We start from the raw sequence: 20,281 nt of genomic DNA on the forward strand, positions 1-20,281 counted from the left end.
TAAGCTGCTGTTTTATCAGAGGAGGACCTATACATTCAAATTCATTTTGACCACTTTGGACTCGTATTTTGGGATTCCTCTGTAAACGTCATCCTAGCGGAGAAGGAGTATAATTAAATACAACTGCATTTGTTTCTTCTTGATAATCTGACCTTTTTCAAAAGGAGGAGAGGACGGAGGAGAAAATCTCCCTCCCTTTTTATTACATCTCTGCCTGCGGTCAGCCATCTGTCAGGATGTTAAATCGCTCTGTGTGATTGGCTGATGCAGTCAGATTAAGCACCGTCGATTGATAGCCTGATGGGATAGAGAGATACAAGAAGGAAGAAAGTTATCATGATCCTGTCAGATCCTGTAGCCTTAAAAATAAATGGCTAGGAGAAACACTAGACTAGTCTATAGGACATCTTCCTCCTGCCCACTGATCCGCTAAAGTGCACAAACCTGCTCTTGAAGAAAAGGAAAAACAGAGCAGTAAAAGGTGTATAACAGAGTGAACACCTCCTTGATCTGTATCGGAATAGCTATTTGAAGCCTGGGCATGGCAGAAATACACATGTACACAGACACACGTTGGTCCAACCTCCCGGGTCCGCACCTGAGAGTTGTACCTAATTCCCCTCTACAATTTTTATTACATTTTCTCAGAATGTAATATTAGAAAATCCTTTATGAGAACAGCTGTCTTACATAAACAAACTCAAGTACATAGTCATCCACTCCTCAGCTACTACAATAATATAGGTCCTAATAACAGGGATCTTGGTTAATATGGTAATAGCTTAGCCGGTATCAAGCGCTCTATTGGTGGAGCAGAGGTCACCGGTGGTATGCATGTTTTCAAAATTACTTTTTTTTTTCCTTTTTAAAAATGACTGCTTGGACTATATGGTGTTTATCTAATGTAAGGTTGTTTTGTAGTACAGCTCTTTATCTCTGTATCTATGGCCCATACAACTCCACCTTAGGTATACATCTTGCTCTCTCTCTTTCACACACACACACACTCTCAGAAGAGTATGTGAGAGATACAGTCGGCTTCTGTTTTACTCTGTGAAATGATTGACAGACTGGTTAGTGATTTGCATGGGCCTGGTATATAAGAGAAGGGGCTGGACCAGACAGAACTAACTCATTTAGGAGCCTGCCTGTCTGCCTTGGCTGAAGTCAGATGTAGAGTAGTTTAGATCCAGGCTTCACTTTGTCATCTGGACTCTCTCTGGTGGAAGATGGTGCATCCTACGGACACTCTCTAAGGACCATCTCTAGACACACCTCACACACAAACGTACACACTACATTACACATACTCACACACGCGTGTTGTAGATGAGCGTCAATTGGCGTTCGGATCAGTCAGTGTTTGTGATTGGCTGGAGCAAGCTGGGATGTCGTCGCCGATGCTGCTGTTGCCTCTGCTGCTGTTTCTCGGGTTAAGGGTCATCAACGCAGCTGCAGAGACACGGAGACCATGTAGAGGTACGTTCTATTCTATTAAATGCGCTATGATAATATGTGTGGGTGTTGTAACCTATCTGGGGACACATTTGATTGTGACACATAACACTGTACTTCCTGTCAGATAGCGGCTCTTTCAGATTATACTGTAGAGTGGCATTAAACACGCCGCCTTTTCTTTCTCTTGTTTGCATGCAGTAGGGATGCTAGTTCAAATAGGAACTCCTTACATTTTCCTTGGCACCCAAAAGTACTTGTTACATTTTGAATGCTTAGCAGGACAGGAAAATGGTCCAATTCACACACTTATCAAGAGAACACGTGGTCATCCCTGCTGCCTCTGATCTGGACTCACTAAACACAAATGCATCTTTTGTCAATGATGTCCGCGTTGTAGTGTGTCCCTGTTTATCCGTACATTTTAAAAACAAGAAAATGGTGGTGTATGCTTTGCTTAATATAAGAAAATTGATACTTAAGTATATTTTAGCAATTACATTTAGAACAAAATACTTTTAGACCTTTACTCAAGTATTATTTTACTAGGTGACTTTTACTCAAGTAATTTTCTATGAATGTATCTATACTTTTACTCAAGTATGAAAATTGAGTATATTTTCCACCACTGTGTGAGTGTATGTGTGTGTGTGTGTGTGTGTGTGTGTGTAAGAGAGATATCAGCTGTGTGCGTGAGTGTTTGGCGTGTTTAACTTGATTTGCCAAAACTTTGATGCAAATCACTCATGCACAGATAACTCTTCTACACGTATGCACAGATCATGCCAAAAACCTACCAGCCATTTCCCAGCCATCCCGTAAACTCTGACTAACCTTACCTGATATCATGAATACACAAGAAACTACAACACCTCATCTTGCTGCTTTCCACACCTAAAGCAGTTTCCCACTATTTAGGAAATGCTCTCCCCCTTTCTCTCACTCTCTCTCTCCCCCCTCTCTCTCTCCCCCTCTCCCTCACTTTCTCACTCTTTCTCTCTTTTTTTTCTTGCTCTCTCTCCCTCTTTTTTCTTGCTTTCTCTATTTCTCTCTGTCTCTCCCCCCCCCCCCTCTCTCTCTTTCACTTTCTTACTCTTTCTCTCTCCCCGTAGACCTGCTCCCCCTGGACCTTCTGTCCCGTGTTCTCTCCAGGGCAGGGGAGGGGGCGAGGGGGGTAACAGGAGGGGGGGTGCATCTGATCCAGTCTGGGGGTGTGAGGGGTGTCCGTCTGTCCCATCCTCACCCTTCCTTGGACTTCCCGTCCTCCCAGCACCTCGTCAACTGTCACCTCTTCCCCAGAGAGTTCTCTATCGTCACCACCCTGAAGGTCAGCCTCGTCGCCCCTAAGGTAAGGGCCAGGTGTTAGAAACACCTGCGGCAGCATTACAGCAGGAAGTGACATCATCAATGACGTGGGGAAGGTTCAGTGTATTTTTTAAATTTATTGCCTTTTCCCACTGTGTGATGATCTGTCTCATCCTGTCTTTCAGAAAAACGAGTACATATTTTCTGTGGTGGAGGAAAAGGAAGAAGAGGACGCAAGGATTGGAAAGAGGAAGGGGGAGACACAGGGAGGAACTGATGGAGATTGGTACAGCGAGAAGGATGGAGAACAAGGAGGGAGGGATGATGAGAGTGATGAAGAGCGGGATGGAGAGACAGATGGAGGGGGAGAAAGACTAATGGACGGAGAGAAGAGGAAGGGAAGTAGAGATGGAGAGAACAGCAACAGTCAGGGACGGCTTCTGATTGGCCTGTGGTTCTCCAGAGACGGACTCCACTTCCTGTTCAGAGGTCGCAGCGGGGGGGTCATGGCGCGCTGGGTTTTCCGAGGCATCCAATTGGCTGATGATCGCTGGCACACGTTGGTTTTAGCATTTAGCGGACACTACGCTACTCTCACTGTGGACTGCAACACACACCTGGAACTGTGAGTTGCTTTCTCTGGCTCTCCTTCTTTCGCTCTCTCTTTCTATGTATCCTTTTTCTCTGTCTGTTTGTCCGTCTGTCTGTATTGCATTTCTCTAATGATGATGTCATCATATGTGTTCAGCAGGGTTCACTCCAAGTCGTTGCCCTCTGACCTCAGTGTTCAAGGTTCCAGATTCCACATCGGCAGCCGAGGGAGACGGAATGGCCTGTTCTCAGTAAGAACCAACACACACTACAACCCTCTCTCTCTAGAACCTTTGTACACTAGATTTACACTAGTAGTAATGGCTACATGATGGCTTGATAAGAGTGACAATGGGTCATGCCAACACTCTCCATATAACTTGCTTCTCTCTACTTCTCTCGTTTCCTCTCCGTCCCTCCCTCCCAGGGTCTGATCAGACAGCTGGTCCTGGTACCAGGCTCTGATGCCACCCCTCGTGTCTGCCCGTCTTCCAACCCCGGGCTGGCAGAGCTGTCTGTGCCCGCGGTACTGCTAGACCAACCACAAAAAGAGACTAGGAGTGACCTCACGCTGCCTTCATATGGTATACTCTCTCTCTCCTATTTTCACTGTCCCCTGATCTCTCACAAATGTGACTCTTTTCTCTGACTCTTTTTTCTCTCTCCCCTGTCCTGCCTCACCCTGTACATCTATCCTCTACTGCCCCCCCTTCCCCCTCTACCCCCCTCCCACACTACTCCCCTCCCTCCCCCTCCCCCCCTCCTTCCCCCTCTACCCCCCTCCCACACTCTACCTCCCTCCCCCTCTACCCCCCCATCCCCCTCTACCCCCACCCTCCCCCTCTACCCCATCCCACACACTACCACCCTCCCGCACTCTACCCCCTCCCTCCCCCTCTACCCCCTCCCACACGCTACCCTCCCAGAGTCAGAGGTGCGGGTGTCTGTGGGGCTGGAGAAGTCCTGTTCCAGTTCAGTAAGAGGACAGCTGTGGTTCAACCCCGTCAGGAAAGCTCTCTACCTCTGTGACGGTACACTCTGGGTCCCCATGCTGCAAGGTGGGTCCTCCGCACACACGCACGCACGCACGCACGCACGCACGCACGCACGCACGCACGCACGCACGCACGCACGCACGCACGCACACACACACACACACACACACACACACACACACACACACACACACACACACACACACTCTCTCTCTCTCTCTCTCTCTCTGACCTCTCCATCTCTTCTACAGAGTCCCACAGACTAGACTATGTCTTGGAGCAGCAGGTCCTCTCCACCAGTTCAGAGACGTATGATATCGAGGTAAAACATACATTTAATACTATATATGTGGACATCCCTTCAAATTAGTGGATTCGGCTATTTCAGCCACACCCATGGCCAACAGGTGTACAAAATCGAGCACACAGCGATGCAATCTCCATCAACAAACATTGGCAGTAGAATGACCTTACTGACGAGCTCAGTGACTTTCAACATGGCATCATCGTAGGATGCCACTTTTCCAAAAAGTCAGTTCTTAAAAAATCTGCCCTGCTAGAGCTGCCCCGGCCAACTGTAAGTGCTGTTATTGTGAAGTGGAAACGTCTAGGAACAACAACGGCTCAGCCGCAAAGTGGTAGGCCACACAAGCTCACAGAATGGGACCGACTAGTGCTGAAGTGTGCCGCAAGCTCACAAAACCACAAGCTCACAAAACGGGACCACAATCATGTGTTTTCAAACTGCCTCTGGAAGCAACATCAGCACAAGAACTGTTTGTCTGGGGTTTCCATGGCCGAGCAGCCTAAAATCACCATGCGCATTACCAACCGTCGGCTGGAGTGGTGTAAAGGTTGACGCTTTTGGACTCTGGAGCAGTGGAAATGCGTTCTCTGGAGTGATGAATCACGCTTCACCATCTGGCAGTCCAACAGATGAATCTGGGTTTAGCGGGTGTCAGGAGAATGCTACCTGCTTCAATGCATAGTGCCAACTGTGAAGTTTGGTGGAGGAGGAATAATTGACTGGGGCTGATTTTCATGGTTTGGGCTATGCCCCTTAGTTCCAGTGAAGAGAAATCTTAACGCTACAGCATACAATGACATTCTAGATGATTCTGTGCTTCCAAATTTGTGGCAACAGTTTGGGGAAGGCCCTTTCTTTCCTGTTTCAAAATAAACGTCCTCTCACTGTCAACTGCGTTTTTCCCCTATAACTTAACATGTGTAAATATTTGTATGAACATAACAAGATTCAACAACTGAGACATAAATTGAACAAGTTCCACAGACATGTTACTAGCAAAAATTTAATAATGTGTCCCTCAACAAAGGGGGGGTCAAAATCGAAAGTAACAGTCAGTATCTGGTGTGGCCACCAGCTGCATTAAGTACTGCAGTGCATCTCCTCCTCATGGACTGCGCCAGATTTGCCAGTTCTTGCTGTGAGATGTTACCCCACTCTTCCACCAAGTTCCCAGACATTTCTGGGGGGAATGGCCCTAGCCCTCACCCTCCGATCCAACAGGTCCCAGACGTGCTCAATGGGATTGAGATCTGGGCTCTTCGCTGGCCATGGCAGAACACTGACATTCCTGTCTTGCAGGAAATCATGCACAGAACGAGCAGTATGGCTGGTGGCATTGTCATGCTGGAGGGTCATGTCAGGATGAGCCTGCAGGAAGGGTACCACATGAGGGAGGAGGATGTCTTCCCTGTAACGCACAGCGTTGAGATTGCTGGCAATGACAACAAGCTCAGTCCGATGATGCTGTGACACACCGCCCCAGACCATGACCGACCCTCCACCTCCAAATCGATCCCGCTCCAGAGTACAGGCCTCGGTGTAACGCTCATTCCTTCGACGATAAACGCGAATCCGACCATCACCCCTGGTGAAACAAAACCGCGACTCGTCAGTGAAGAGCACTTTTTGCCAATCCTGTCTGGTCCAGCGACAGTGGGTTTGTGCCCACAGGCGACGTTGTTGCCGGTGATGTCTGGTGAGGACCTGCTTTACAACAGACCTACAAGCCCTCAGTCCAGCCTCTCTCAGCCTATTGTGGACAGTCTGAGCACTGATGGAGGGATTGTGCGTTCCTGGTGTAACTCGGGCAGTTGTTGTTGCCATCTTGTACCTGTCCCGCAGGTGTGATGTTCAGAAGTACCGATCCTGTGCAGGTATTGTTACACGTGGTCTGCCACTGCGAGGACGATCAGTTGTCCGTCCTGTCTCACTGTAGCGCCTCACAGTACGGACATTGCAATTTATTGCCCTGGCCACATCTGCAGTCCTCATGCCTCTTTCCAGCATGCCCAAGGCACATTCACGCAGATGAGCAGGGACCCTGGGCATCTTTCTTTTGGTGTTTTTCAGAGTCAGTAGAAAGGCCTCTTTTAGTGTCCTAAGTTTTCATAACTGTGACCTTAATTGCCTACCGTCTGTAAGCTGTTAGTGTCTTAACGACCGTTCCACAGGTCCATGGTCATGAATTGCTTCTGGTCCATTGAACAAGCATGGGAAACAGTGTTTTAACCCTTTACAATGAATATCTGTGAAATAATTAGGATTTTTACGAATTATCTTTGAAAGACAGGGTCCTGAAAAAGGGACGTTTCTTTTTTGCTGGGTTTTTTATATTTGTTTAAATTAACACGTAGTTGTAGATTCAACTGGTTTTCAACGTGTCTCTCTCTCTCTCTATCGCTCTGTCTGTCCATCTGTCTGCGATGTCTAGGTGTTCAGTGTACAAGGGCTGGGTTTGATGGCAGCAATGGCTCACCGCTCCCCCTCCCTGGGCTCTGCAGTCTACCTCTGGAGAGATGGAGGCTTTCACCTTTACCAGAAGATCAGCACACATGGAGCTCTCTCCTGGAGACACTTTACTAAGGGGAAGAAGGTACAGGAAGACATCTTAGAGATGTTTAAATACACTTGAAATACAATTGTATTTGTTAATTTGTTGATTTAACTTGTTGTAGATATTCCTGGTGGTGTCTAACTCCAGGGAGAGCACAGGGAATGAGGAGACAGTGGTGAAAGATGAACTGTCAGTGATCTACAAGTGGAATAAAAAGACACAGAGGTTTGTTTATTACCAGGCGCTCCAGACACACTGTGCACGGGACTGGGAGGCCTTCCGCATCCAAGGACACACCTACCTCGCCGTGGCCAACCACAGACAAGGTAGGAACTGGCTACAGCCAATCATGGACCAGGTAAAGACTGGCTGCAGCCAAATCTTTGTAAAGCAGAAAAGACCTTGTAGAAAAGTATATTCTACTCAGTTACGGTACATGAGCTGCACAGCAGGTTGATGGCACCTTAATTGGGTAGGACGGGTTCATAATAATGGCTGCAATGGAATAATGGAATGGTACAGAACTCATCAAACACATGGTTACCACATTTCATTTACTCCATTCCAGACATTATTGTGAGCCGTCCTCCCCTTAGCAGCCTCCTGTGATGAGTTGCAATACTAGTAACTCAGTTGCAATTATCTCGTCCTCTCCCTACCCCCTCCCTTCCTCTAGGTAATACCAACCACACCATAGACAGTATGGTCTACAAGTGGGACCGTGGTACGCAGCTGTTTGAACCACACCAGGCCCTGCGGACCTCTGGGGCTTACGACTGGGAGGCCTTCACGGTCGGACCCTACCACTTCCTGGCTGTGGCGAACGCGTTCGATGGACAGACCACTCACGTTGACTCGGTCATCTATGTCTGGGTGGATGGAAGTTTCCGCTTGTTTCAGACTATTAAGGTGAGAGAGATGAAGGTGAAGTAGAAGGAAGAGACAGAGTAAGGAAGAGGGGGTTGGCAAGGGGGAAGGGAGCGGGGGGGGTAGATTGGCAGAAATCCTAAAACAGCACAACCGCCCACACCACGGAACTAAGAGAGGACAAAAATAGACCATGTATAGCGGGGCAGAATTTGCATGTTAGATCCAGCTTTGACAGATAACTGATAGTGAATCAGACATTTGAATGGAACCACATGTGAGGTGAAGTTGACTGACAGGCAGACTGAAACCACAAAAAGACTCAGCTTTGATTAGGAGGGAATTCCAATGTCGGCATTATTCAATGGTCTCTCTTTCTTTAATTTCTTTCTTTCTCTCTCTCTCTCTCTCTCTCTCTCTCTCTCTCTCTCTCTCTCTCTCTCTCTCTCTCTCTCTTTTAGACATTCTGTGCCACAGATTGGGAGATGTTCCAGATCGGCAGCAGGGTCTTCCTGGTGGTTGCTAACGGACACCAACTCCATGGCAACGGCCCCGGTCGCTATGCCATCAACTCGACCATCTACGAGCTGGACATGAGCTCTCAGCTGTTCCTGCGTTTTCAGGACATAGTCACATACAGGTACACATGCACCTTCATACAGGTGCACATTTTCCCTACCTCTCCTCTCTCTTCCTTCGCTCTCTCATTGCTCTATCTGTCTCCCCCTTCAGTGCTGTTGACTGGGAGTTCTTCACAGTAGGAGAGGAGAGTTACCTGGTTGTTGCAAACTCCTTTGATGGAGAGTCTCACTCTCTGAACAGCATTATCTACAGGTATTCACATGAATACACGAGAATTGGTCATGGTGCTATAGTTGAATGGGTGATATATTGTGAATTTACAAACATTATGGTGATATGTTATAAACTCATCATTATCACGATTTGTGTTTTGAACTTGGACGTGATATGGATGTGTGCAGGTGGCAGGGATACGAGGGGTTTGTTCCCATTCACCGGCTTCCCACCATCGGATGCAGCGACTGGGAATTCTTTACTTCCGGAGAGGAGTCCTATCTGATCTACTCCAGCGCCACAGCACCTCTCTCCAAAGTCTTCCGTCTGAAAACACACTGACACGTGACACAATATCATATCAGGGACAACATGGAGAAACATAAAAAATGAAATCTCAACTGATGTAATAATGAATGTTACATTATGTTGTTGTACTGGGCCATATTTGCAGAGAGAGAGAGAATCAGTAGATACACATTTTTGTGTATAAGTACTGTATATAACTTTAACATTAGTCATATTTGTTGCCTATCATTTTGTGGAAATAATTTATTGATGTAATAGAAATGTGTAAAAAAATACAGTATGTTTCATTTGTGTCTTACTGCAAATTCTACTGCTTATATAAGAATATTGTTTCAGAATGATTTTATGAAATCTATATTTTATAGGGTCCCATACTAGGGGAGCAGTGAATGGAAACTGTAGAGTTCCACAGCTTTTGCCCAATCTGAATTTTCTGTAAAAGCTGTTCACCACTTGAACCAACTTCTAGAAACCTTAAAGAGATACTTCAGGATTTTGGCAATTTTTGTATTTATTTAACTAGCCCTTTATTGACTTCCTCAGCGTAAGATAAACTCGTGGATACCATTTTTATGTCTCTGCGTGCAGTTAAAAGAAGTTGCTAACACTTGTTTGCGCAATTGCTAACTAGCGTTAGCGCAATTAATGGTAGTCTATGGTAACTGCTAGCATGCTAGTAGATACCATAGACTTCCAGTCATTGCGGTAATGCTAGTTAGCATTGGCTCGCAAAACTACTTCTAACTACTGGATGCAGAGTGAAAGAGAGTAATGCGGCTCCAGGTATTTTATTGGTTTGTGACTCACTGACACTGCTCCCGGTTAGAGGGGAATAAAACTGCCCAAGAGTTAACACACAGGAACTTTAAACACACTGAGGAAGATGAACATGGGGATGAAAAGTGGGAAAGGTAGTAGTTCTGTTGAAGGAAATCAGGCAATGAAGGCAATGAATATACTGTACATACAATAACACAAGAGCATAATAACAGTAATAAAGGTCTGTATAAATGGCATATAATCCCTGAACATGTTTACAGGTTACAAGCTATACATAATGCAACAACAACTAACTATTAAGAACAATATATACATGTCACACAACTCACTTTGGGCACACACACCATCCCACAAGTCCAGAGATATGAGTGAGTCCAGTTGATGATAGGCAGAGATAGATGTTGCTCTCTGCCGCTGCTTGAGGGAGACTGCAAGTATTGTGTAACCTGCAGTGTCAAGAGGATGGGTAGATGTCCTGCCCCCTAGTAACCTCCCTAGCAACCTATCAAGGCACAGGTCCGAGATAGTTTTAGAGGCAGCTTTATGGTTCCCCCTAGACTCTCAGGCTCTGGTTGTGGGGGATGGGGAGGGGAGTTTGCTCGGCGTTGTGAGGTGCAGTCACCGACAGGGAATTCTTAACACAGAGACAAAAATGCTATCCATGAGTTCATCTGACCCTGGGGAAGTAGATGAAGGGTTTCATTGCTAAAATCCCAAAGTATCCCTTTAAAATGTCTGGCTAGTGTCAGTGCCTTTACACAACAACTGAACAGGTGGTTAAAAGACCAGCAGGTTTGTAGCCACATATGAACCTTCTTTAAAAATACCAGCAGAAAATACATCACATTTCAGTTCAGATGTATCTGTTGTGTGTGTTTGAGACATCCACGGATGACAGACAAGCCATGTTATAAAAACTACAGGAGGCTTGATGCTCTTGCAAAATCGAAGAGAAGACTTGGTGGACATGTAGTTTATTCAGCCGAGGTGCCAACCTGTGATTTTAAAACGACACTACAACTACCACAATGCCGCACTCTACCCTTTGGCTTTAGGACATTATGGCTGCGCACTGTTCATCAATGGTGTTTTTATTTACGTTTTTTCGTTTTTTCTCTTATTTAAAACAGAGGAATGTAGACAGAGTTTGGCTTCGATTATAACTTTACAAAAAAGCATTAGGAGATTTCTGGAGTTAAAGCTCTATTTGCGTCAGGAACGCTGAAACACGTTTTGCTTGTTGGCTAACGAGTCAGATAGCCAGGTAGGATAGTTGCCTGTCACCGGTCCGAATTTAGCTGTTATAAACTCAGTTCACACTAAATTAACTCGTGTTGTAAGTGCAATGATTGTATAGCTTGTTAGTTAACCGCAACAATAATTGCTATAACTCGATCACTATACGGGAACACACTAGTTATCTATTCATAGCTATGTTTACCCCTGTAAAGTCGTCTTATTTCAGAGTCAGTCCCACTACTATCAACAGAGAGCTAGGCAAGACCAAGATGAGATAGCAAGAGGAGTTATTAGTTAGCTAACACAATTAGACATTCAATTCAGTCCCCTGAAGGTGCGTTTCACAGGAAAGAGAGAAACAGACGCAAGCCCAGCCATGTTTGGGAGTCTTTTTGAGGAAGAGGAGGAGGGATTTTCTCTGGCTCCCTCAGGAGGTAGAGTTGTAAAGGGGGAAGGGGAGCCACCTCCACCCCGGGGAAGAGTGAATCTCAGCGGGATTAAAAACCAGGGAGGGACGTGCTACCTCAACTCCCTGCTCCAGACCCTGCTCTTCACCCCGGAGTTCAGAGGTGAGAGGTCAGGTCAAGTCACTTGGTGTTCTATCTTTGGTTCATACTGTATTCGCAATAACGTGTGTGTGTGTGTGTGTGTGTGTGTGTGTGTGTGTGTGTGTGTGTGTGTGTGTGTGTGTGTGTGTGTGTGTGTGTGTGTGTGTGTGTGTGTAGAGGAGCTGTTCAGTCTGGGTCCAAAGGAATTGGGCTGCCTGGAGGACAAAGGCAAACCAGAGGCCAAGGTAAGGAAGTGTGTGTACCTCACTGTGTGCATGTCTTTATTTGTATTGGTGTGTTTGAGTAGTACATTAACTCTGTCCCTCAGGTCAGGGTTATTCCATTGGAGCTCCAGAGGCTGTTTGCTCGTCTACTCTTGGTGGACCAACAGAGTGCCTCTACTGCTGATCTCACTGACAGCTTCGGATGGAACAACAGCGAGGTAGTGTGTGTGAACACGAGCATGTGAACGAGTGTTTGTATGAATGGCAGTGTGCGTGATGCAGGGACTAAACTAGAGAATGAGGCTTGCTTTATATAATGCTACATCGCGTTCTCTTACAGTGTATTGCTTACCACTCTCTCTCATCTCTCTCCCATAGGAGAGCAGGCAACATGATGTGCAGGAGTTGAACAGGATTCTGTTCAGTGCCCTAGAGCACTCCCTGGTGGACACCAGCGGTAGTGGGTTCATCCAGCACCTCTACCATGGCACCACTGTCAACAGCATCCTCTGCAAAGAGTGTGGCAACATCAGCCAGAGACAGGTTTTTATTTATTTAACCATTATTTAACTAGGCAAGTCAGTTAAGAACAAATTCTTATTTACTTAAGGCAAAAGGCCTTAGGACAAAACACACATCACGACAAGAGAGACAACACTACAAAAGAGAAAGAGAGACCTAAGACAACAACACAGCATGGCAGCAACACATGACAACAACATGGTAGCAACACATCATGGCAGCAGCACAACATGGTAGCACCTCAAAACAGGGTACAAACATTAGTGGGCACAGACAAGAAGATAGAGACAACAATACATCACGCAAAGCAGCCACAACTGTCAGTAAGAGTGTCAATGATTGAGTCTTTGAATGTAGAGATTGAGATACACACATGTACCAGTTTTATCTTTGTGTTGCTTACACCTCTTTCTCTTGGCTCTCAGGAGGACTTCCTGGACCTGACAGTGTGTGTACGTGGCGTGTGTGGCCTGGAGGGGGCGCTCTGGGACATGTTTGTGGAAGAGGAGATGTTTGAAGGCAGTAACCTCTACCGCTGTGGCCAGTGTGACCAACTAGTCACTGCTGCTAAGGTTAGTAGGAGTATTGGCATGGGTTTAAATTGTACCTGTTTATTCTAGAATTGATACTGATTCTCGAACTCTCTCTCCCTTGCTCCCTCTTTTTCTCTCTCTCCCCCCTCTGCAGTCTGCCAAGCTGAGGAAGCTCCCTCCCTTCCTGACAGTGTCTCTGTTGAGGTTTAACTTTGATTTTGCCAGGTGTGAGCGTTACAAGGAGACTGGTCGCTACACCTTCCCTCTCACCATCAACCTCAGGCCCTTCTGTGAACAGGTACAACCTCCACCGACATTGATCTCCATTGCTTCACTGCCACTTACTCTGTGTGTATTCTACATGACTTAGTTAAAACAATGTCAAACCATTTAAGAATATGTTATGTCGCATTATAAGGCCTAATGACTATGCTATGTCACCCTCTCTCCCAGACTGAAGACGAGGACTCGGAGTACTCCTATGAACTCTTCTCTGTCATCATCCATAAGGGAGGCTGCTATGGCGGCCATTACCACGTCTACATCAAAGACATGGACCACCTAGGCTTGTGGGAACCGCCGGTGAGAGAGCGCGGGAGGGAGGAGGGGAGAACAACAATTGCATATCAGACAATCGAGGCTTAGAGTATGTCACTAAGTGTGCTAATAGCGAAGTGTGTGTTTGTGTGTGTCTTTGTATTTACGCGCGTGCGTTTGTATCAGGAGGAGGATTCCAAACCCAAGGTTCAGAAGAAGAAGGAAGTGAGAGTGTATCCTGAGCCGGAGAAAGACGACCCTCTATCTGTACTCTCCTCCATAATAGCCCAGGTAACGCAAAGCATGCTGGTTTAACCCGATGGAATGAGAGCACCATGGGACACATCGTCAGTAGGTCCAGACTGTGACTGTGTCTGATCTTAATGTGGTGTTGTTCCCCTCCTGGCCTGTAGGAGGAGAGCAGGAGCGTGCTGCTGGACCAGCTGGGCCAGAGACTGATGGACAAGATCGGTTCTTCCTGGAGCAAGAAGTACAGGAAATTCCACGGCCCCATAGGCAAGGTAGGACATGACTGATGGGCGTCCCCCAAGAGCTCCACAACGTCACATAAACGCTTACCTCTCCTGATCTCCTCTACATCGTTCTACATGTTATCCTTCCACTCATCCCCCTGTCCCTCTGCAGTTCCTCCAGAACCACAGTGATGTGTTTGTGTTGGTCAATAACGGCACTCGGGTGGCCCTGAAAGCCAACCCCCCTAGCCCGGTGACCCAGCCCTCCAGCCCAGCCCACCCAACCCCTGGCCCTAGCTCTACCCCAGACCCAGTCCACAACAACACAGCCAACCCCCAACCAGAACCAGGACTGGAGACGGCACCGGAACCACAGGTACTCTAGTTAGAGCGCTCATGGTTCTGCTTTAATGATGGTGTGTCTGCTATGTTGATGCTGCATTTGGTTATGTTTAAATCTCTTTTCTGTCTCTCTCTGAATCTCCATTCATCCATGCATCTTTCTTCCTCTCTCCATCTCTCCACAGGGCAGCCACTGGTTTGATCTGAATGACTCCACAGTGACGTCGATCCATGAGAGAGACGTAGAGAAAATGTACCAGGGAAAGGAGAGTGCCTACATGCTGTTCTATAGGAAGACACTGCTACACAGGCCTTCTGGAGGTACGTGGGTGTTTGTGTTTGTGAGTGTTTGTGTGTGGGAGAGAGGTGTAAGAAGGAAAGGGAGAGAGTGAGTGAGTGCAAAAAAGGGAGAGCCACATCCAAACCTGATGCGAGTGGGAGAGAGAGAGAGAAAACGCACACGCTTACAGTCTTTCAAATGAGGTTTTCCCCCTGGCAGCCCTGAGGAATCCTGGGTATAAGGTTCCCCCTCACCTCTTGGAGATGGCTGAAGAGGAGAACAGAAGACTACAACAGAGACGGTACTCACGTGCACACACACACACACACACACACTGTATTTTGTTATGTTTTGCTAATGTTTTTTGCCTATCCGTTTGTGTGTGTGTGTGTGTGTGTGTGTGTGTGTGTGTGTACACGCTGCTATAGGGAGGAGTTTGAGGCCAGCAATAACAGTGTTGAGCTGCGTCTCCACCTAGCGCCGTGCTATAGGTTGGAGAACGGAGCTCTTAAGCCAATCAGCATAGAGCAGAAAGAGGCCACAAACTTCACCTTCGACCTCCGCAGGACCGTAGGAGACTTGCGAATGATCATCTACCAGGTGACGTCATCACTCCGACTCATTAACTGACTTCCTAAATGACGCCATGGCACTTTGCAAAAAGCTCAAATCAGTGTGTGTGTGTGTTCAGATGCAGGATCTCTGGGAGGGGGATATGGCTCTGACTGTGGCCAAATGTCTGCCAGCCGGCCTTCACCTCTACAACACTCTCACAGGTGAGACACACACACACTTTTCCTACATGTACATTCTGTGACAGTTCATACTGAACTGTTGTACGTGTGTTTCAGATGATGAGGTGTCTCTATACAGTGCAGGCATCTTGACTGGCACTGATCTGTTTGTGTGGAACGGCAGAGAGGTGAGGAGACACACTCGAATCAACACAATCCACCGTTGTACACACTGCTACTGGACGTCCTAGAACCAAAATGGCTGTCGGGTCATATCATATCCCCTTTATTTCCTCAGGTTTGTGGGGCGACTGTCCAAATAGGAGCCGAGTGGGAACCATTGCTGCTGACCGTGATTCGCCCCTATCTGGGAGAAGAGGGGGAGGGAGGGGATGAGGAGGGGGGAGGCGAGGGAGAGGAAGGAGGCTCGGGGCTGTCGAAGGAGTCGAGGGGGTTTGCTGGGAGGGTGACTCTAGGAGAGGTGAGGGAGGCATTAGGGGAGCCACAGGAGAGCCTTCTGTGTCAGGAGAAGAGGGGAGGAGAGGGAGGAGGGGCCAGCGGGTGGAGGGTATTCCCTCCTGGAGACATGCAGAGGACCCTGAAGGAGCTGGCCTTGAAGGATGGAGACGCATTGCTGGTGCTGGAGCCACAGACACCGGACAGCAGGTGGGCAGCGTGGTGTGTGTGTGCAGCAGTGTGTCAGTCTGCGTAAGTGAGTGACAGACATGAGGTGTAGTTTGTGTGTTTGCTATGGCTGTGTGTGTAATGTCTCTCTCTCCCAGTGTGTTCAGTGTGAGTGGTGATATGGTAACCGTGACAACACCATCAGACTGTCGCTGGCTTCAGGTGGAATACCGACCAGAGAGAAGAAGAAGAGGAGGAGGAGGAGAGGAGGAGGAAGAGGAGGAGAGGATGAGGGCAAAGGTCCCTGCCTCTGGAAACATGGTGAGCTAGCAAGTGTGTATGTGTGTTTAGTAGATTAGTGTGTGTTTACTATATTTGTGTGTATGTGTGTGTTTAGTATATTAATGTGTGTGTGTTTAGTATGTTAATGTTTGGGTGTGTGTTCTTTTCTAGCTGCTGTGTGAGGTGAAACAGAGGGCTATAGCGGAGCTGCAGCTACAGGAGCAGTTAGCAGGTCAGATACTGTTATTATTACCACTCCTAATAGCAGCAGCTATAGGTCAGATACTGTTATTATTACCACTCCTAATAGCAGCAGCTAGCAGGTCAGATACTGTCATTATTACCACTCCTAATAGCAGCAGCTATAGGTCAGATACTGTCATTATTACCACTCCTAATAGCAGCAGCTATAGGTCAGATACTGTCATTATTACCACTCCTAATAGCAGCAGCTATAGGTCAGATACTGTCATTATTACCACTCCTAATAGCTGCAGGTCAGATACTGTCATTATTACCACTCCTAATAGCAGCAGCTATAGGTCAGATACTGTCATTATTACCACTCCTAATAGCAGCAGCTATAGGTCAGATACTGTCACTGTTACCACTCCTAATAGCAGCAGCTATAGGTCAGATACTGTCACTGTTACCACTCCTAATAGCAGCAGCTATAGGTCAGATACTGTTATTATTACCACTCCTAATAGCAGCAGCTATAGGTCAGATACTGTCATTATTACCACTCCTAATAGCAGCAGCTATAGGTCAGATACTGTTATTATTACCACTCCTAATAGCAGCAGCTATAGGTCAGATACTGTTACCACTCCTAATAGCAGCAGCTATAGGTCAGATACTGTTATTATTACCACTCCTAATAGCAGCAGCTATAGGTCAGATACTGTTACCACTCCTAATAGCAGCAGCTAGCAGGTCAGATACTGTTATTATTACCACTCCTAATAGCAGCAGCTAACAGGTCAGATAGTGTTATTATTACCACTCCTAATAGCTGCAGGTCAGAGACTGTTATTATTACCACTCCTAATAGCTGCAGCTAGCAGGTCAGATACTGTTATTATTACCACTCCTAATAGCAGCAGCTAGCAGGTCAGATACTGTTATTATTACCACTCCTAATAGCAACAACTATAGGTCAGATACTGTCATTATTACCACTCCTAATAGCAGCAGCTAGCAGGTCAGATACTGTTATTATTACCACTCCTAATAGCAGCAGCTATCAGGTCAGATACTGTTATTATTACCACTCCTAATAGCAGCAGCTATAGGTCAGATACTGTCATTATTACCACTCCTAATAGCAGCAGCTATAGGTCAGATACTGTCATTATTACCACTCCTAATAGCAGCAGCTATAGGTCAGATACTGTTATTATTACCACTCCTAATAGCAGCAGCTATAGGTCAGATACTGTCACTGTTACCACTCCTAATAGCAGCAGCTATAGGTCAGATACTGTTATTATAACCACTCCTAATAGCAGCAGCTAGAGGTCAGATACTGTCATTATTACCACTCCTAATAGCAGCAGCTATAGGTCAGATACGGTTATTATTACCACTCCTAATAGTAGCAGCTATAGATCAGATACTGTCATTATTACCACTCCTAATAGCAGCAGCTATCAGGTCAGATACTGTTATTATTACCACTCCTAATAGCAGCAGCTAGCAGGTCAGATACTGTTATTATTACCACTCCTAATAGCAGCAGCTATAGGTCAGATACTGTTATTATTACCACTCCTAATAGCAGCAGCTAGCAGGTCAGATACTGTTATTATTACCACTCCTAATAGCAGCAGCTATAGGTCAGATACTGTTACCACTCCTAATAGCAGCAGCTAGCAGGTCAGATACTGTTATTATTACCACTCCTAATAGCAGCAGGTCAGAGACTGTTATTATTACCACTCCTAATAGCTGCAGCTAGCAGGTCAGATACTGTTATTATTACCACTCCTAATAGCAGCAGCTAGCAGGTCAGATACTGTTATTATTACCACTCCTAATAGCAACAGCTATAGGTCAGATAAGGTCATTATTACCACTCCTAATAGCAGCAGCTAGCAGGTCAGATACTGTTATTATTACCACTCCTAATAGCAGCAGCTATCAGGTCAGATACTGTTATTATTACCACTCCTAATAGCAGCAGCTATAGGTCAGATACTGTCATTATTACCACTCCTAATAGCAGCAGCTATAGGTCAGATACTGTCATTATTACCACTCCTAATAGCAGTAGCTATAGGTCAGATACTGTTATTATTACCACTCCTAATAGCAGCAGCTATAGGTCAGATACTGTCACTGTTACCACTCCTAATAGCAGCAGCTATAGGTCAGATACTGTTATTATAACCACTCCTAATAGCAGCAGCTATAGGTCAGATACTGTCATTATTACCACTCCTAATAGCAGCAGCTATAGGTCAGATACTGTTATTATTACCACTCCTAATAGTAGCAGCTATAGATCAGATACTGTCATTATTACCACTCCTAATAGCAGCAGCTATCAGGTCAGATACTGTTATTATTACCACTCCTAATAGCAGCAGCTAGCAGGTCAGATACTGTTATTATTACCACTCCTAATAGCAGCAGCTATAGGTCAGATACTGTTATTATTACCACTCCTAATAGCAGCAGCTAGCAGGTCAGATACTGTTACCACTCCTAATAGCAGCAGCTAGCAGGTCAGATACTGTTATTATTACCACTCCTAATAGCAGCAGGTCAGATACTGTTATTATTACCACTCCTAATAGCTGCAGGTCAGAGACTGTTATTATTACCACTCCTAATAGCAGCAGCTAGCAGGTCAGATACTGTTACCACTCCTAATAGCAGCAGCTAGCAGGTCAGATACTGTTATTATTACCACTCCTAATAGCTGCAGGTCAGAGACTGTTATTATTACCACTCCTAATAGCTGCAGCTAGCAGGTCAGATACTGTTATTATTACCACTCTTAATAGCAGCAGCAGCTAGCAGGTCAGACACTGTTATTATTACCACTCCTAATAGCAACAGCTATAGGTCAGATAAGGTCATTATTACCACTCCTAATAGCAGCAGCTAGCAGGTCAGATACTGTTATTATTACCACTCCTAATAGCAGCAGCTATCAGGTCAGATACTGTTATTATTACCACTCCTAATAGCAGCAGCTATAGGTCAGATACTGTCATTATTACCACTCCTAATAGCAGCAGCTATAGGTCAGATACTGTCATTATTACCACTCCTAATAGCAGCAGCTATAGGTCAGATACTGTTATTATTACCACTCCTAATAGCAGCAGCTATAGGTCAGATACTGTCACTGTTACCACTCCTAATAGCAGCAGCTATAGGTCAGATACTGTTATTATAACCACTCCTAATAGCAGCAGCTATAGGTCAGATACTGTCATTATTACCACTCCTAATAGCAGCAGCTATAGGTCAGATACTGTTATTATTACCACTCCTAATAGCAGCAGCTATAGGTCAGATACTGTTATTATTACCACTCCTAATAGCAGCAGCTATAGGTCAGATACTGTCACTGTTACCACTCCTAATAGCAGCAGCTATAGGTCAGATACTGTTATTATAACCACTCCTAATAGCAGCAGCTATAGGTCAGATACTGTCATTATTACCACTCCTAATAGCAGCAGCTATAGGTCAGATACTGTTATTATTACCACTCCTAATAGTAGCAGCTATAGATCAGATACTGTCATTATTACCACTCCTAATAGTAGCAGCTAGCAGGTCAGATACTGTTATTATTACCACTCCTAATAGCAACAGCTATAGGTCAGATAAGGTCATTATTACCACTCCTAATAGCAGCAGCTATAGGTCAGATACTGTTATTATTACCACTCCTAATAGCAGCAGCTATAGGTCAGATACTGTTATTATTACCACTCCTAATAGCAGCAGCTATAGGTCAGATACT

General features: G+C 45.9%; 2 protein-coding genes across 4 annotated transcripts in view; both read left to right on the top strand.

Moving 5' to 3' along the window:
* The first annotated feature begins 1,153 nt into the window (after positions 1–1,153).
* LOC129859703 (thrombospondin-type laminin G domain and EAR repeat-containing protein-like) lies at positions 1,154–9,671 on the top strand. Of its 3 annotated transcripts, none has more exons than XM_055929789.1 (13): positions 1,154–1,479; positions 2,568–2,803; positions 2,946–3,385; positions 3,509–3,602; positions 3,779–3,935; positions 4,278–4,409; positions 4,598–4,668; positions 7,085–7,246; positions 7,449–7,533; positions 7,884–8,116; positions 8,536–8,714; positions 8,807–8,908; positions 9,058–9,671. In XM_055929789.1, the coding sequence occupies exons 1-13, from the start codon at positions 1,389–1,391 to the stop codon at positions 9,209–9,211; spliced, it is 2,136 nt and encodes a 711-aa protein (XP_055785764.1). In that variant the 5' UTR covers positions 1,154–1,388; the 3' UTR covers positions 9,212–9,671. The 3 variants fall into 3 exon arrangements, with proteins under 3 accessions (XP_055785764.1, XP_055785763.1, XP_055785762.1); XM_055929788.1 differs by having other exon boundaries at positions 3,512–3,602; positions 7,329–7,533; XM_055929787.1 differs by having other exon boundaries at positions 1,155–1,479; positions 7,329–7,533.
* Positions 9,672–10,982: 1,311 nt separating this feature from the next.
* The window catches only part of LOC129859704 (ubiquitin carboxyl-terminal hydrolase 40-like), a 63,167-nt gene continuing 53,868 nt past the window's right edge, over positions 10,983–20,281 (top strand). Inside the window, exons 1-18 of the mRNA XM_055929790.1 lie at positions 10,983–11,766; positions 11,923–11,990; positions 12,074–12,187; positions 12,348–12,512; positions 12,917–13,063; positions 13,179–13,322; positions 13,478–13,606; positions 13,748–13,852; positions 13,975–14,082; positions 14,207–14,410; positions 14,562–14,697; positions 14,876–14,957; positions 15,085–15,256; positions 15,348–15,432; positions 15,508–15,578; positions 15,689–16,056; positions 16,173–16,335; positions 16,468–16,528. Coding sequence (XP_055785765.1) covers positions 11,574–11,766; positions 11,923–11,990; positions 12,074–12,187; positions 12,348–12,512; positions 12,917–13,063; positions 13,179–13,322; positions 13,478–13,606; positions 13,748–13,852; positions 13,975–14,082; positions 14,207–14,410; positions 14,562–14,697; positions 14,876–14,957; positions 15,085–15,256; positions 15,348–15,432; positions 15,508–15,578; positions 15,689–16,056; positions 16,173–16,335; positions 16,468–16,528 — 2,515 coding nt within the window. The 5' untranslated portion in view covers positions 10,983–11,573. The remainder of the gene's footprint in view (positions 11,767–11,922; positions 11,991–12,073; positions 12,188–12,347; positions 12,513–12,916; positions 13,064–13,178; positions 13,323–13,477; positions 13,607–13,747; positions 13,853–13,974; positions 14,083–14,206; positions 14,411–14,561; positions 14,698–14,875; positions 14,958–15,084; positions 15,257–15,347; positions 15,433–15,507; positions 15,579–15,688; positions 16,057–16,172; positions 16,336–16,467; positions 16,529–20,281) is intronic.

The sequence above is a fragment of the Salvelinus fontinalis genome, chromosome 7 (assembly GCF_029448725.1).
Source record: "Salvelinus fontinalis isolate EN_2023a chromosome 7, ASM2944872v1, whole genome shotgun sequence".
Lineage (NCBI taxonomy): Eukaryota > Metazoa > Chordata > Actinopteri > Salmoniformes > Salmonidae > Salvelinus > Salvelinus fontinalis.